The sequence below is a fragment of the Amphiura filiformis genome, chromosome 9 (assembly GCF_039555335.1).
Source record: "Amphiura filiformis chromosome 9, Afil_fr2py, whole genome shotgun sequence".
NCBI lineage: Eukaryota > Metazoa > Echinodermata > Ophiuroidea > Amphilepidida > Amphiuridae > Amphiura > Amphiura filiformis.
Window position 1 is genome coordinate 60,922,484 of NC_092636.1, and position 19,386 is coordinate 60,941,869.

At 34.7% G+C, this 19,386-nt stretch overlaps 1 protein-coding gene across 3 annotated transcripts in view; it reads right to left on the bottom strand.

The window, feature by feature from the left end:
* The window catches only part of LOC140161266 (uncharacterized), a 260,421-nt gene that overhangs the window by 28,330 nt on the left and 212,705 nt on the right, over positions 1 to 19,386 (bottom strand). For all 3 annotated transcript variants that reach the window (XM_072184733.1, XM_072184731.1, XM_072184732.1), the window contains exon 10: positions 837 to 975. In XM_072184733.1, the coding sequence (XP_072040834.1) occupies positions 837 to 975 (139 nt within the window). The remainder of the gene's footprint in view (positions 1 to 836; positions 976 to 19,386) is intronic.

Consider the following 19,386-nt stretch of genomic DNA (forward strand, 5'->3'; position numbering starts at 1 on the left):
GATATCTAAATGATCACAATAGTTTTGTCTTAGTTTTGTATTTGCTAGTTTTACACAACTGCACATTTAGACATCAGTGAAGTTCAAATACTTATATGAATGCAAAATCTGATAACAGTCTAGGTTCTTGCTTGCATAACACGGTGCGGTAGAACTGAAGCATTTTATCACTACTCCAGAGAGCATCCAGGGATAAATGTGTGATAGGTCACACAGAGCAAACTTACAGACTATTTAACATTCTAAAACCCATCACAGTTTAAGAGCTTGGGCTCAGATGCTCCTTACAATATCCCAGATTATCTTAAACAGGCTGTATCAACCTCCCTGTATTATTCAGCTGCTTTGCCTTTGTTTTAAAGCATGGGGCTGTGACCGCAGCCACATGGGATGAGGTTGATGAACACCCTGGATACACTGGTCATGGAGGTGGATGCTCTTATATCTATATACAGTGGAAACTCAATATAACGAAGTTGCCAGGGACAGAGAAATTAGTTCTTTATATCCAAATTTCGTTATATCAGGGTTATAAAAACAATGAATAGCAAAAGAATTTTGTATCTTGATTCTGGAAAAATACTTCTTTATAACAGGGTTTTTCTTGTATCAGATTTCGTTATAATGAGGTTTTACTGTATGATACCTCAGTGGCTGTCTTAATCTTATGCAAATTTGAATCTGTCTGGTGGTTTTTTGTTGGAGGTTGATAAACAGCTAAGAGAATTACACAAGAATCTCCCTCCCCCGCATAATGTATGTTGGATTTAGGCTACATAAAATCAGCCTGTTTTCTAGTTATCATGCATTTATTTATCATTTACTAAAAAGCTTACATCTTCTTCAGATTCTGGTGCACTCCCTTCACTTTCAGTTTCACTTTCCTCTGATCCGCTTCCTTCCGATTCACTGGAGGAGCTCTCACTGGAGCTGTCTGATACTCTACTGTTTATATCCATGTTGGCAGTGGTTCCACTGTAAATCAACAAAAGACATCACAAACATAAGCATATCATTTCTTTAATCAATGGCAATTTCTCATTTTCATTAAATTCTGAAACAAAGACTTGCTGTTTCTGATTTTGCTTTTAAATTCAAACCCTTTGGACTGTGACCCAAAGATACATTTCCATAGTGTATATTGACAAATTCAAACATGCATAGTCTTTGGCTTCTGATTCTTGAGATTACCTTCATAAGATGTAGAACATATCTTTTTGAAATACGAAATGATTTTACAAATTACAAATGTACGACAACTGACAAATTACACTAGTAAACCCACTTACAATGCAGGTCAAATACATTACAACTAAATCACATGGTAGTTAGTATTAGCTTTTTCCAGGCATTAAAAAATCAGATGGAAGTTAGTATTAGCTTTTTCCTGAATAATTTGTACTAGGCATAATCCTGTTTAAGAAGTTGTAAGTATTTATTCATGGTATATAGGCTGACATACTAACATAGCACAAATGATGCTGACATGGTAAAAGGGCAGTCATTTAAAGGTATAGAACTTCATGGTATTGTGATGATGTGGGGTCCCTGACTTGACCAAACTTCAGAAACAGGTCTCTGCAATTTCAGTTCTCCAATGAAGGACTTAGGACCAAACTGTCAGCTATAGTAGGTCCCCAAACACAACTTGCCAGTTTGTATTGGAGATGCTAACCAATGCTAAGATGCAAACCAATGCTTTGTGGACATAAATAAAAGGGGCACTTAATCAGCAGGTTAGGGACCCATTTTGTTGCATACTCTCTTCTTTAGCTTATTATTATAGTCAAAACCCATGATAAGAATGATCATGCTAGCATATTTGCAATAAAAATGCCTTGTCTATAATTTTCAACTTTAAACTATGTCAAACACGATTTACAAATACTGTGAAATACAAATGTTGTTTATGAGTGTATAAAATTCAAATTCTCTCTATATAACAGGAGCCAGCCATTTAAGGGAATTCTTATTTTCATATCCAACTACAAAACTACAAATAAAGCAGTTCATACAATTACAAAACTATTAAGAACAAATACCACCATTAATAGTAGGTATTACAATGTAGGAAATGTTCAATGATATACACTAATGGTTATCCAACCATATCTATTAATTGAGCAAACAAACAAACATGTGAAAATCAAACACTTTGTTGCACACCAATAATTCAACTCATTTATCCGACACAGCAACTACATCATCCAACCTGACCTGGAATACATACAATGCAGACAATAACGCCTCATTGCCGCTTTGATCAAACTAGCGGGATTGACTTCACAATATTGACTGCAATACAATAGATTACACACCAATAGAAATGGTTCATAGATGAATGGCGATTAGAGCACAGCCATTGCGCACCTGTCTATAGAAGATGAGATAATATGAATACATAGCAATATTATGGCATTGGTCTGAGACACCTGGATAATAATGCATTGTTGTAAACAGAATCGATAGGGTGTGAGACCAATGAATGCTTGTTTGATATGACAACTGTTTGAACTTCAGACAAGTATTACTCGCTGGACTTGTAATGGTATTAAATGATATTGATAGTAAGCAGAAGCTCACTTGATAGGAATTCATAATGGTATTTCTACAAGTACGCTGTCGGTTATCACAATATCAGTGCAGCAGGTCCCTGTGAGAGTGGTTGAGCTTTCATCAGATGTGTCTCGGACTTCATCAGGGACCGGCTGCACCTGTAAATCCATGAACATGAACCCTATTTTGAACAGACCAAATCGGCATAATAAAGTTATTTTCTTTGTTTGAACCTCATGTACATGCTAACCTCAAAAAACATAATTCTTGAAGCTAAACATGCTCGTATAGTCCTTTTTACCTATGAATGCACAGTGTACAATTTTACAAATAGTACAAAATGAGGTCAAATTTTGAGATGACACTGTTGTATGAAGGTTAAGGACTTTGTCATGAGGAGTGATGTTATATCCATTCATATTGTGCTCATCGTTTTCTATATAGGACAATTGGCACTTTCCCCCTTCTGTCCATATCTATCACAGGATTTATATCCTAGTACTGTAAAGTCATGTTTGTGATAAGCCCTGTGGTGTTGATGCTCATAATACGCAGGATGAGTGAGTCACCAGAGGTTACGCACCATGAAATGGGAGATTTTTTACCTAATTTCTATCGATTTCCATGGGGATGAAACTCTTCCTTATGGAAAAAAAAGCATGTTTCTGCGCTTATTGCTTTTAAAAATGCAAATGTTTTGGTATATATTGTCAGGAAAGGAAGGATGCAGACATATCCATAATTAAATGCTGGAGCACTTGTACAATATGATATACATAGCTTCTGTCAGACATCCTCCGATTCTTTAAAGAATGGTGCATCATACACAGCATAAAGCACAGCTCAGGTGACATACCATTTTGTACAAACCTGTGTACAAACCAGCCCAAATGTTTTATTACATACTTTTTATTTTTCATATTTCATGTACCTAAACTAAATTTCCTTAATGTTCGGAGTTATATACCATGCAAAGATGTGCATTGAGCATATACGAGGATGAACGCAGAAGTGATAAACAATCACTGTGATTGGCTGATCAACAATCATAACAAGACGATTGACCCATTGGACATCAAGCGCATAAAACTTGCCTCTTCTACGTACTTGATGACCACCATCCAGTGATTCTGAAGAACTAGGAAATTTATTTTTAAGTGACTTTGTTTTCATTTACCAAGCCACATCTGATTTAAATAAGTAGGTTACGATCATTCTGTATTCTACTCCGTTGCCAAGTGCAGTGTGAAATTTGGCCAACAATTCAAAAATATTGGCAATGTATGCTCTTAGAAAGCCTTATTGTACTATTTAAGACCAATCAAATGATCTTGTATGCTTTTAATTTGCCCATATTTGGGCCCCATATTGAATGGAGAAATAAATTTTGTCAATATAACCCAATTGTGCCCACTTGTGACTCACAATCATATTCAACTGTGCGTAATACAGAAAGCAAACCCAGGCAAAAAAAATATGGCTTGTCATTAATAACGGTTCTGTGCAAGGTGTTGGTTTTCACCGGGCACAATCGGCCATGGTTATGATAAATGAAGCATTACGTTTATGTTAATTTACAGAGATAGAGTGATACAACGATGTGATAAATTTGATTTGGCATATCATGACTGCAAGCAAATTATAATAACAAGAACTTGTAAATTTTATATCTATATTATATCACAGATTATTACTCTATAGATTGATATTGAGATTGAAATCTGCAGCCAAAGTAGGTCACTGATCAATTACTAGGATTACAATAAGGACAAATAAAATATTGAGTATCATCAATTATTTATTCTTCCCAATGATGAACAAATGCTGCCAATCAATTAAGAAACCCATTCTTTGATTAAATCTTCATTGTTAGTACTTAGTTTTGGGTGCAGTAATTGATGTCATCCTTGTTGACTATTCTTTGACAACTCTACTTTTTAATTAAATCAGAAACAATCAATGGACTATATAATACCAGCTTGTATAAAATATTCACTATTTTTTATAAAGGTCTGCCCTTTTTTGGTGATTCTCACCTTTGAAGGATTGATATAATCACATTATACTGCAATTGAGTACCTTTACATCTAATGACACATTGTACTGCATGACAAGGCTTCATACCAAATTGGGCTTCTAGACTTCTATTCAGTCTTTGATGAACTATTCATTCTTTTACAACCTTTGACTCAATTTCCCCAACTGCAATCAATGAAGGACAAAATTGATAAATTGGTCAAATCTGAAAAGTGACACTTATTGAACATATTTCATTGCAAGTAACTTTATATGCACAATGCAACTGATGAAGATGTAACAAATGTAACAATTGGATTAGATAAAGTGGCCATATCCACAGGGGTATGTGTGTCCACCTTATTTATGTCCCATACCTTTCTGACCATACTGACCAAAAGAAACACTCTATTTCCTTGATTATCCTAGTCTACACAAATCAAGAACGTGTCACAAGTACCCAGCCTATCGTTATCAATGGCCACCCATCCATGTTACGGATAAGAAACGTGCCCGTCAATGTTCAATGGATCTATCTAACCTTGGGCTATGACTGGCACTTGAGAGAACTCGGTCATACAAGATGTACGGGCGGGTGAAAATGGGCATTATTGCCAGCCAGGAAATGTCCTTCTTCACATATCCTGTGCTACAAAACACAATGCTGGTTTGTCATCAAGTAATGGATAGTTGAACTTGCAAATAATGCATTCTGCAATGCTCATATGGGCATACATGTCACAATTTGTATTTGAATTGTGACATTCTTTAGAAATAGTGTTGTATCATGAATCAATGGCCCAATACTGGTAAAAAGGTACGGATACAAAACTGCATATCAGATTGCAAGAACAATCTTGAATATGTTATTGCGGCTGTGATTTGTGAAAATAATGTTGACCCAACAGCTTTATTCCACTACAAAGAAGTGTTCTTGGAAGAAATGGTAAAAATGTGCCTTTTTAGAAAGCATGCCATATTTTCAACATTCCATAAACATGATTGTTTACCACTTTTCTCTCACAAAAACAGGCCGATTAATTTATGTAAATATTTAGTAAGCAAAAGTATCATAATAGCAATATAATTATAATTGTAATACTTCTACCAAATTATGCCATATAAACACATTTGTTAACTCTAGGAGGTAACCCTCACATATATTCACCCAATTAAACCGATTACAAAACCAATGAACTTGAACTTACGAAAAAAACCTAATCAAAACAATTCTGGAGCCTAATCAAATGCCATTCAATAGCCATTACTTCTAAGCAGGAATCACATGCCAAGACCCATTAACATTTTGCACGCGTTATGGACAAAAACACTTTTGTTGTTGTTGAGTATGTCATCTGTTGCGCCCTCCAGACATGTATACTTGGCTGTAGCATTGCACTTCCCCTTGACTGCTGGCTGGGTGAATAACAAAAGCTATTTTATACCGACAAAGAAGGCCAATTGACTCGACATGATCCTCAAGTCCACCCAACTACCTCAAACTAGCCCGCACACATGATATACCTCATGTATAGATTCAACTTAAGCTGCAATAGCAACTTGAACTATAACACATATATAAACATTAGCCTAAATTTAAAGGTTAGCTGTTTTATCATAATTTCCAAATTGAAATACGTACATTATGTACGATAAGATCGAATCTTAGTGCTGTGAGAGAGAAAATGACCAAATGGCTTAGGTTTGTAACTAGTATAACCGCCTTGTGGCTTGTGTTATTGTGTTAAGTGTTAAACACCTGTGATTGTCTATGATAGAGGGTATAACACGACTTGACGCTAAGATCTCTGCTGGGCATATAATATAGCCTACTATAGTTGATATTAGACTAACCAAAAGACCCTTAGTACGTTATTATCCTGCTGACAAAGACCTGTCTTCATTTGATTAGCCTAACCTGAAGACCCTTGATATACAATTATCTGAGATGGTGTCTTCATTTCTGGCTAAGTTAAGACTAACCTAAAACCCTTGATACGCAATTATCTGAGATGGTCATGTCTTCATTTCTGGCTGAGATTTGGACTAATAATGCTCAGATATGTAATCTGAGATGTGAAACACAAAATGACCATAAAAACCCTGGAAATGTCCAGATTCTTTTTCTACAGAGATGATATTATCATCAGAAAAGGAAGTCTGGAATCTAAAACAGCAAAGTTCATAATACTTTTACGTAATAAAAACATACCAGTCAATCACAATACTATTATAATTATTAAAGTTTTGAATATAAACCACAATGAAGATACATTTTTGTCAAAAATTGATATAAATTGGTAGTTAAGCATTACCAATGATGGTTTCCCATTGAACAATTTTGATACTCAAACTGCTCAAAAAGCATTGTGATATACCTAAGGAATCAAAATATAATGTCAAATGCGACCTTTGAGTACTCAAGTTTGAAAGAGGTGAGGAAATACCTTCAAAATGTGTGTATGCCTGTGAAAAATCACCTCTTTGCAGTACTTTTACTACTTACTTCTTCAAAACTTGGTAAGTAAAACATATTATCCGTATAATTTCATGTGTTTTACACATAATCGTGTCAACAATTAATTTGATGGTATCCTTTTTATTGTATGTTGCCCTTTTTTGAAATTTTCTTCTTTGGACATACTTTTGGCGTCAGTTGTCTTAGCAATGAATAGCCTAATTCGGCATCACTGATCACATAACCATGAAATGTAATTACTAAAATCATTATGCATGTAACCATTATGAAATCAATTGCACAAACTATGTGATATTGTATTGTTATCCACTCTAACATCATGCATGGGTTGATTGTCAGCAAGCTAGCAACGATTAGTGCCCAGACAATTTTTCACAAGCAAATATGCATTACATGTGAACAGTCTCTGTCCTCAGACCTATTTATTTGCCTAAATACAGCAAAAATTCATTTCCACATTTTGTTGAAGCTAATAATAATAATACAAGGGACAATTTTTACATTAAAAATGTTAGAAAGAAACCTGGTGGGTAATAATGATCATAATCATCCACAATCCATTCACTTTCTTCACGTGTTGCAGAAATAATGAAAACAAAGTCTACCATCAGGTATGAAAACCACAGACTTTCTAGAGTCTGTGGAAAAACAAAACTTGAGCAACAATTACCAATGGAGTCCTAGAATCTGCTGGCAGTAATTACTACTGCCTGTAATAATAGATAAATCTCACTAATTAGAAGACCTTGTTTGTAATTCATACTAGCTGCCTTCACACGGTCATATACTTCTCGAAGAGCGGCATACTCGAGAATTAGGATTCCTCAATCTGCAACTACAAGTCCAATATTCCATGGAATGGAATGGAATCCTTGAGTTTTGCAATGCCTGCTTTGGAATACAACCGGAAGCTTAGGTCCCCCATCTATTAATGGCGCACAAAATAATGGCGCATCAAATATGAAAAATAGTTAAACCAAGGTCATACGTTAAGCTCAGCATTCTTTGTTGGGTAAACTGATGTACTTATTGACAACATGTTTATTTGATTCACCATGAACAATTTGTACCCATTCATTATAACAGGGGTGTGAAATGGCTTTTAAAAAAAAAGCGGAAAATTTACCAACCAGTGGGTTTCGAAAAAAATCGGAAAATTTACCTACCAAACTACAGTACAAATTCAATGCTATTCCGCGCGTATTTCACCAGCAATAAATTGAAGATTATAAGCTTCCATTTCATGGCCTAAATGTGAGTGTCGCTCGACAAAATTACATTTTATGGTAGCCATGATGTATCTTCTCTTAATTCCATATGCTTTTTATGAAATCCAATGTGAAACTTCCGATGGATGGTTTGGATTGTAAATCACTATTTCAGTATTTCCCCACAGCGACCACGGCGCCATTTTAACATCATCCGATGGGCGCAGTTCCAAAACAAACGTATTACACAATGAGTATGGACGAGGAATCAAAGAATATCGCGATGATGTTATATATGACCTGCGTTTCATGACCCTGATTCATGACCTTTCAAGCATCGTTAATCTTATTTCCAGTCGTTTTATTGCAACACATAATGCTATCAGAAGTGCACAGACACTATTTTGATTTTTGATGTTTTAAAAAAGCTGAAATTGAAATCGGTCGGAAAAATGAAAAAAGCGGATTTCCGCTCTGTAGCGGAGATTTCACAGGCCTGTTATAACTATTTAATCCTAATTTTCAAATGAGGAATATTGAATAGCAAAGTATCATATATATCATATTTTTTTCCTATAAATTTTCCTAAGAATGCAATTAAAGATCATAAAATATAGTGAAATCAAGTTAATTTGTAAACATAACCATTAAAGTGTATCATGATATTTATAAATCCCATTTGATACTCCCTAAATGTTTTGATAATTCATACAAACATAAAGCCAAACAATAACAAAGCTCTCAGGATTTACAAGGAGCATCAATAACACAACAATATCAATGCCTTTCATAGTTAATAACCATCATTTGTCATCAGCCATGTCTTCCTGCTCCAAGCAGTATTTTTGCTCAGTCGTCCCTGACCCAAAGGATTTTTTTCGTCGTTGACGTGAAATTGGAGAATTTGCTCTGCTGGCTTAGCGATGCATAAAAGGGTTTCTCTCCATTTGCTTAATGTAATAAGCCGAGCGGAATGATTGTCAACGACAGGGTAATAGTGCAATGTCGACTACTATCATTCACTCAACCCTCATGTACAGTTCACTTCCCACATTACTTCTGCTCAATCACAATGAACTTGCACTTGTGTAGATAGCAATAATAATATTTACCTCCCCAGAGTGTAAAGTCCATATTTCAATAATTCACAGGAAAATTATGAACTGGTTTGCAAAAGGTGATAATCTTGCATTTTTGTGTTATAGTAGGCAATGTTTTTGTTAATAGGATTATATATAGTATTAATCATAAGTATATCACCTTAGAAGCCATTTATGCATGTTTTGTAATAAAAATCAAATTATATTGAATGAATCTGTAAAAATAAATTCAAAATACAGATCTTGTTCAAGCAATCAATTCAAATTATCAGTATTCATATTACTTTCGATGAAAATCAATGCAAGCATTTTGACCTCAAAACTCAAGTATAATTGCATTGATCGTGGTGTAAGATAAACATGCTGACGTCCATAATGGCTTGGAACGATATACAGCATTAATTAATTAAACAAATCCCACCATAGTTACTACTCATTAACAAGAACTGCTTCATTATTGATACACATGTGAAAGTAATCATTGCATTAACAAAGCTAGGCCTTGGGCCAAGTCTAACACACAAACCTGTGGTTAGGTGCAGTCCATGCTTGTGTTAATAAACACACGGACATCCCCGACATCAATGGCGCGTACGAGTTATTAATCCATGAGTCTCATATCAATAGCACACAACTAAATTCCAAACACCAAGAAGTATATATCCATGTAAGATTGGCAAAGAGCAGTTAATTTTCCAAGTATTAATGTATCCAAGAAGTAGCTCACAGATCAGGATGATGAATTACACTGTTGAACTCCCCGTATGTCTCAATACAAGCAATAGAGTGCTGCACGTAAGAATCCGACTTAGACGACCCACGGCTTTTTACCCACTGCGTGTGGATCTGTTTTGAATAGCAAAACACTAGTGTTGTTTCCGCCCGACTGACTGACTGACTGTACATTCTACTATTACGCACACATATTGTACATACACAAACAGGGGAGGCCGGTTCATGCCTGCTGCTGCATTCATGCGTCTATGCCGCCCTTGGGGGCGAGTGCAATACAAATCTCTGGCTGGATGGTGAGTTGACACACAAGAAAGGACAAAATGTGGTGCACAGTTTGACAGCCTTGCTTGAAGATTTGTCTGGAGATGTTACTGTTAAAAATTTACTTATAAATCCTCAGCAATATTTACTTAGACAATGTAGGTAAGGTTGCTCAGATAGATGAAAATTGTAGAGCAGTTCCATAGCAAACATCTCACAGATATATATAATTTTGACATGTTGAATTGGATGTAGATATTTGTGCCTGCCTGCCCTGTGCTTTGTGAGTGAACAAATACCCTTAGGGTACTGTTTCCTCAAAACACACTTGGGAGAGTCAAGTATTCAACCTTTGTCAAATATTTTTCTCTTTCAGCTCTGCACCTTGCGTTTCCTGATTTGAGAAGTCTGATTTTTTTCCAAAATAAATATTAACACATTGAGACAATTCTTATGTATATACCTTGAAGAAAGCACGCAGGGAAGTCCCTCAAGTATGTTACCATTTTCAATAGGAAAATCAAAGACTTTTTGATTGACATAATAATTTTACAAGACACTGTGTGATCCACTACTTCTTTAATCTCTCACCTAAAAGGTGGGCAAGCAAACAAACAAACAAGAATAAATACATTTTTTTTCTATATAGTTACATTCAAGCTTGTTATCTGATATGTGAACAAGTTCATAAATTCTGCATTTTTTAACTTCATGCAAAAGTGGTCCCTCTGTTAATACTTCTATCTAACTTGGACCCTTGTGGGTATAATTATTGCTATCATTATTTTCAAAATTATTATTATTTGGTACATACATAAGATATTTTCCATGGCGAGGTGTTCTCACCAGTGGTGTAAATTTCATTTTGAAATGAGGTTGGGGGGGTTGGAAAACATTTCTTTTAAGAATAATAATCTCCACATTTTGGTGACCGAATAAGTTCAAGGTACAAATGTGTGCGAAGCACCCTCAAAATTTTGCCATATTGAAGCTGAAATGGTGAAATATGGTGCAAGAATGGAACACATTCGTGCCAAGAGCCCAAAAATGTGCACTTTTTTTGGCTAAAATGACCGAATATGATAAATTTGGTCAGAAACCCACATACAGGTGTCAACATGGGGGATGACTGTATGAACCATCCCCCCTTATCAAATTATTGGGGGATTTATCCCCCATACCCCCAGGATTTACACCTATGCTTCCAGGCAAATGTTATTCAATATCCACTTCTTGCAGTCCCTGGGTCTTTTGCTCATCTCATTTGTCTAATTTCCACGGCTGAATTCATGATGAGAAAATTGGTAAAAATAAATAATTAGGCAGATGCCTGACACCACTTTGAAGTAATTTGAGACAGTCTCTGCTGCAGATTGACACTGGCAATATCATTTAAGGCAGTCTCTGTAGCGAATTGACGGAATCGAGGGTATCGCAATGGAAGGAGCAAATAAACAAAACGTTACTGCAACGTGACGATATCGACATGTCTGCTCATGGTCTGACAACACATGCTCTCTGTATCTCGGGTTTCAAACAATTTAACAACTGCGTAAAATGATCTCAAAATGAATGATGAGCTCTCCGATGTGTGGATGTATCATACAGGGTGGGTCAATTACCTGTTTTGTCTGTTATAAAAATACAAGAATCCATATACATTTTGTTTTATATCACTTTTGATAGAAAAGTATCTTACCTATTAATAGTTGAGTACGGTTGAAAAGTACAAAATGTAGGTTAACTTTAATAATTAAACGAAGCACCAGAAAAACATTTTATATTCTGTATTCTATAGATCACACAGTGTCTTATATTGTCAACTGTCTATGACTTAACTATGGACCTCATGCATTATTTTTTGAAGAAATCTATCAACTGTATCTTGTCTTGATAGAATTTTTAATGTTGAATAAACATCTTGATAGCTGGTAAAGAAATACAACCACACTTTATAAAATCTTTGCAATGATGCATTTTTATGATCATTTCTCTCATTATTAGGACAAAATCCTACTTTAAATCCTATCTACTGCCCTCTAGTGTCAATTGTTTTGAACCAAAAGGTACTGTGATTGAACAAACTGTAGTTGGTAATTTAAATCAACTTTCAATGATAAAATCTTAATACCAAAGGTATTAAACACAGATCTATTATATACATCTTGCTTGTTTTTTGATTGTCATTTAAAGAAAATGCAACAACCGGTACATCCATATTAGAAACAAAATATGTGATATTTTTGATCGGTTTTAACAATTTAAGTAGGGGGTAATAAAGGACAGATGTTGGTGGTCTTACTTAACCACAGATCCTGGAAAGTTCCAGGATCTGTGACTTAACTCACTAAGTTTGAAAATGACATCAGCTTTTGTATCTGAACTCTTCAGTTGCTAATCACTGAAGTACTCGCTCAATCACTCGATCTCGCTCACTGGCTCATTCAGTCATTCATTCACTCACTCAATCACCCGTTAGCTTTCTGTACCTGCATTTATGCACATCAACTCAGCCCTATCTCCTTTCACTTCAAACTGCATTATTTTGTTACACTTTGCACTCCCCTTTTTCCATCTCCCTCAGCAGAAAATATCTGAGCCACAGAAGACCTAGAGTCAACAAGCAAGTGCTCTCAAGTCTTTCCAACTCACCGCGGTGGCTGACATACTAAATGAGTTAATTGAACCACAAGTGTGATAAGTACATACACATGAATTCAGAGGCAGCTTCCTAGTCTTAATAATCCACAAATGCCAAGCAACGATTTACACATTCGGGTCTATTGAGAGTTAACATCGGCCCTCAAACAGGTTGACAGCGCAGCTACTTCATTGCGAATTTAAAATCTGGATTCATTCCGAATCATCCTGGTTTAATTGTGCCATCAATATCACAATTCATATGCACATTAAGTGATGCTGGTAACCAACCACTATCTGATAATATCCCATGGCACATACTAGGTGTTTTTTCACCCAATGCATCCGTTTACCTAATCTGGATCAGATAACTAAACTAGTCCAGATAGGACTGGATCTCATAGTGACGTGCGCACATCTTCAACGCTGATGTGTTGACGTCAATACTACGTTCTATGCATGTTGAGCCTGATGATCAAATGGAGCAGATAGTATGCACGCAGGTATACCTATATCGGACACTTTTTATCATGACTATTGATTTAATCTGATGACGGGAATCTCTTGATAAAACATTCAGGATATTACAAGTTTGAATTCCTCAGCAAAAGCGGGCTTTTGATATTATTATAAGAACAGGAAATGATGAGAAAAACAAATATTTCAAGATAGACTATCAGATCTTTCTACATATTTTGTAATATATTTTGTCGATAATTTATCAGTTAGCAGCATGTGCAGCATGTATGAATAGCCTGAATTATGTAAGTTCAATATATATTGTGAAGCAAAAACCTCATAAAACAGATACCTTATTATTTTTCTGACATCATAAGTATTGACCCATTCCACAAATAACCAAACCTGTATTTTGTAACAATGCTGTGTGTTTTGATATAATCACTGTACACTTATGTTTATTTGATATGTATGAATGTAAATGATAGTAAGTAAAAAAAGCCCAATAAATAGAAATAAAATAATAATTATAAAAGAATAAACAAGCAAATATATTCATATTGCTACTACTTGGTATATCTATGACAAAACAAGTCACTGACTTATCACAGAGAGCACTTATTATCTAATTGATATGACTTCCTAATGAACAAGATAATCAACTTTCACAATACATTATCAGGTAAGTCTACTCATTGGAAAATTTAATTTCAACCTATAATCATTTTACTTCCGATAACTATCAACTTCAGCTTATATTCATATTGCTACTATTTGGTATATCTATGACAAAACAAGTCATTGACTTATCACACAGAGCACTCATTATCTAATTGATATGACTTCTTAATGAACAAGATAATCAACTTTCACAATACATTATCAGGTGAGTCTACTCATTGGAAAATTTCATATCATCCTATAATCATGTTACTTCCAACTATCAAGTTCAGCTTCATCTTTAATTCCATGATGATAATAATGATTTTCTACCTGAATGATCAAACTGAAAATTATTAAAGTTCAATGTCATCAAATCACATTATAAATTAATGGCCCCTAATGGATACATTGTAGCATGCAATGTCCTCTAAAATATCACATTATAAATTATAATGGTTAGCATTCTTTGATAAGTGGGACTAAATCAACTGTGATTGTGAAAGTGTGAATTGTCATGCGATTCATTATTTCATGCTACAACATTTACTGGTAAAACAAACAAACAAACAAACAAATAGACAAACAAACAAACCAACCAACAAATAAAACATTTTGTATTATGAATTTCACTTATTTCAAGTCTTCTGCAATACTAAATACTTAATAATAAACAGTTTTAGCTAGTTTTGCACGTTTAAAAATATTTTAAAGCAAAACTAGACGAGCAAATAGAGCAAAAATAATGAAACATGTTAATATCCAGGTACAGAATAGGCTCCAGCTCAGTCCAGACACAAGATGCCAATGCTTGCTTTATACACACCTGTGACAAACACACAAATAGATAACGCCTTTGGGTGTGCGCATATATACAAGTCAACACACAATTTATTACAGCGACCATTGGAAATCACACATATAGCTCTGACTGCACACATCAATTTCATTTATCTTGTTAACAATAAAATTCATCATAAAACAATTTTACAATATTGTCACATATTTTTTTCAACTCTTCAATTCATTCCATTTACACAAACAGGTGAAAATCAACCCTAAATGCAAAATTAGTCAAACCATACTTTATTGACCTAGAAAGGAAGAACTCTATCATTAACAGAATAGTACACCTAGCTAATGGAATTATAGTAAATTAGTAATGACATTTTGTTTTACTTAATGGCTATTCCATTCACCTAAATTACCCTTTAATTCACTCGTTTGCTTATAAAATAAAGCAATATTTACAATACAAGTTCAACAGCATCAAAAATGATGTGAATAAATAAGGGGCACTTTATGAAATATTGCGAATAAATATGGTCCGTAACAAAGTTATTACTATTAATGGCAAGTGATTTGTTTCTTGCAACTGTAAAGCAGCACAAAAATTACTTGCTCAAAAAGTAAATATATATGAAGATGCTCTATAAATCTGCACTAAGCAAATATTTTGTGCTAGGAAATGCCAAACTTATGTATTCTGCTTCAGAGTCCACATGTTACAGCTTGTTTTTGTTTTTTTCGTACATTAGATTTAGGTGTATCAATAAAAAGTGTACATGTTTGTAAATGTAAAGTCAATATATGTGGCGATATTACTCTTTTTGGAAACTGGTCTAATTTTACCAGGCCATAGAGCAGTGATGTCTACTTAATTGGCATTTGAATGAGAGGCTAATCAGATATTTCCTGGCTGACTTGTGGGTATGTCGGCCGGACAGCCTCCTGTTTACTCATATCACAACATCATGCCTGAATGCTTCTATAACCTGTAGACATGAACAGTAGGATATAACCTACAACGACAGTCATTCATTATATAATATATATAACAAATTGAATTGTATTCATTCGCCAATGTTCAATATTTGCTGTTGATATTAATAAACTGATCAGTTATAGTAGTATAATAATTATGTAAATTTGTGTAATGAAAGTATGTATTAAAACATCACATTGGGGGAAGAGTGTTAAACTCTGCTTTTGTACTAGGGTACCTGCTCTTGATAAAGATAATACATTATAATATTTGTACAAATCTCCAAGAAACTGACTACAGACTAATGCAGGTTTCCAATCCATGGGGATTAAAAAAATAAAACAAAAAAGCAAACAAACATGCACACGTAAATGTTGATTGTTGAAGGTACCGCATATAGCTAGTCATATGACTTCAAAGTTCTAATTCGACATTGTGAGGCAAAAATAATAAAGCAAGCAAGACATAAAATGTTCCTGTCACATAATTTCCACAAAGTTGATCCATCAATCCTAGTAATGTGGTATCATCATCAAATTTGGCACACTTCAATCTCACCTTTGCTGTCAGTACCACACTCACATGGTCATTAACAGATAACTATTAACAACAGGCCTGACCAGAATGTACCATAAAGACATCATTAACCAGATGCTTCAGTCAACTGGTCCAATAACTGACAACATAAAAAGGTCCTTAACATGGCTATTGAACATTAAAAGGGTATTTAAGGACATAGAGGAACCTGGACTCTGACCTGTGTAATGTTTGTTGTTATACCCCTATGACCAATTGCAGTCAGGAAACACACATTATAGCTATGTCTGTAACCTAAACATTACAAAGTACAGGGGCTTTGAGATAACATCTTTCCATACTTTCCTTTTATATTAACAGAAAACCTCAAAAGCACATTCACTCCTTCAAATCTAGGACAATGTTATGGCAATAAATGCACAGTCACAATTGGATAAAAAACAGAATGGGGAAAATGGCTGGATAAAATTGGAATAGTGGGTTGCAGAAGTTCATGCAGAGCGATGTTTAAATCCACAGATATGTATAAACATTTCTCTGTTGGTTTACTTTTGATTGAAAGTAAATTTCTTGAAATTAGGAAATGCTCTTAGTTAATTTGTGATGCGTCATAATCAAAGGTCCATTATACTGTGTATTATCGGAAAAATGACAAAAAGCATTTTTTTTGCAAGAATGCAATTTATTTAGTAAAATACGAACATTCTGGATGGAAATGTATGTTAGCATAAAGGATTCATCCATGCATTTCACAATCTGCATGACATGTCAGTTTTAAGCTCCATGCTTACATGCAATGGCATGGGAATTTCTGCATTTTGGTCACTTCTACTTTGAAAAAAGATGGGGGGATGAATATCTTTTTCAAGAATAAAGATATAATTCTTACATGGACGTATTTGTTGGTAACAATTTTATGCATGTTGTTGACCAGTCTTTTTAATTTTGGATTGGATTCAACATATGCACTGAAGTACAGAGGACATTTGATGCCATATGATTGGACCCCTGAGAAACTCATTTCTTCATGGATAGTAGATAAAATGCAAATTTGGAGTAGCTTTAAATCTCACTGTTTTGCTAAGCCGGAGCTAGACAACTATTCTAGCTTTTAACACTGAGCTATTTCCACATTGGACCGAGACATATCAGCGATCATATCACATCTTGCAACCTGCGTCCTATATCTGAAATTGAATTGTGGTCAGTTGAATGTGGACAATGATCACTTCCCACCTTCATTGATCAAATTTAAAAGGCACAGAACCAATAGCTAGACTAATTTGTCTATTTTGTTTGGCCATGGATGGAATTGGAATTGCATGGCGTAAAAATGCCCTGCCTACTTGTAGCTGTCAGACAAAAAGTGACATCATACAATACTTATTACAATATAATAGAGTGATTAATCTAGTGGCAAATTTAGTCCATAATTGATTAATTACACGTTGCTGCTACATAACATAGTTATTATTTTGGTTATTTTTAGTTGTAAGCATCCTGATAGACTAGTATCAGTACACTGCACTAGTGTAAATTGTTCATAATGATATGGTGAAATTTTGAACAGATTTTAATTTTTCAAAGGTCTCTCAGCATCACTAACATTCAACTTATTAGTATACAAGCAATGCCTTTACGCTATGAGCAATGAGCCATAATATCATTCAAATTCCCAATGGCAAAGCTCAAAAACCTTAATTAACAAGCATGGATCAAATTTTGACCTAATATTGTGGAGTATGAGTTTTTGTACACAACTCATCTAAACTTCATTCTATGAGCATATCAGCATATTGGGGTTATAAAACTTTGTCCTGTCAGATGAGGATGTATGATATCCTCAAGTGTTACCTGTTGGTATATGTATATCACTTGGTCAGCATAGTATTAAGTTAACACCCATCACGCCTTGTAATGCTTGCTGCTGAATTCTTTATTTGATGCTCCAATGTCTAATCACTGTCTGACTTTTTGACCACATGAACTACTTTTTTGTTGGTGACCCAGAAACACTCTAGGCCTATTTCCACATCAAAATATTTCACACCAGTTCAAAATTCATGATAAAATGTGAGCCAAGGCAAAGATCTGAAATATTAAAATCTTTTGCTAGAATTGACTAGTAAAATACTTATTTTAATAGCCGACATGCAAAGATTGTTGAACTTTTCAACAACAAACATGGAATTTTACATAAACAACTATATTTCCCTATAATTAGACCTACCCTTTGACAGCTATAATTATGCGGTTCCACCTCAGCATCACTCCAGTGGTTTACATACAACCACAGCCGTTTCTATGATATTTGGCTATGCCATTGACTTATGCATGGTGTGACCTAATATGTGACCTTTGTAATATACCTTATCTGAATCATATTTGATTATGAATCATCAAAACAAACATTCGTCAGCCAACATTAGTCAAATACCATAAGAAGTTTGTCAACTTCTGGTATAAACAAGCCAAAGTGTTGCTACAGATACCGAAAAAATATAAATAGTCCTGCCCATTACATGCAGAGTCATGATATGTTAATATCCCCATTGCACCTTTCACAAGTTAAGTACCATGATGCTTGAGTTCATGCAATTTAAAACAAAATAAAAAGTTTCCTCCATGTTCTGTCAGTGAATAAGATATGATCAATAATTTCCAAAAGTTTAAACTGACTTTCAGCACAAAAATTCACTAACCTTGAATTTTCAATGTGTGATATGATACACATCTTCATCAGAAGAAGTCCTGAGATGTTGTGATGGAATTGCCCTTTTGTTGACCATTGGCAACTTTTGGTTGAATGAGGGCATTGTATAAGGTTGAATGAGGGTGTTGATTAAGGTTGGCAATTCCAATGTTTTGTATACAAGTTTTTTTTCATATGGTCTATTTGAAGACTGTTCTGATATTGCCAGACAAATTTTGTTCGCTTGTGAGCTTTTGTAGCGTGCAAATGTGCAAAAC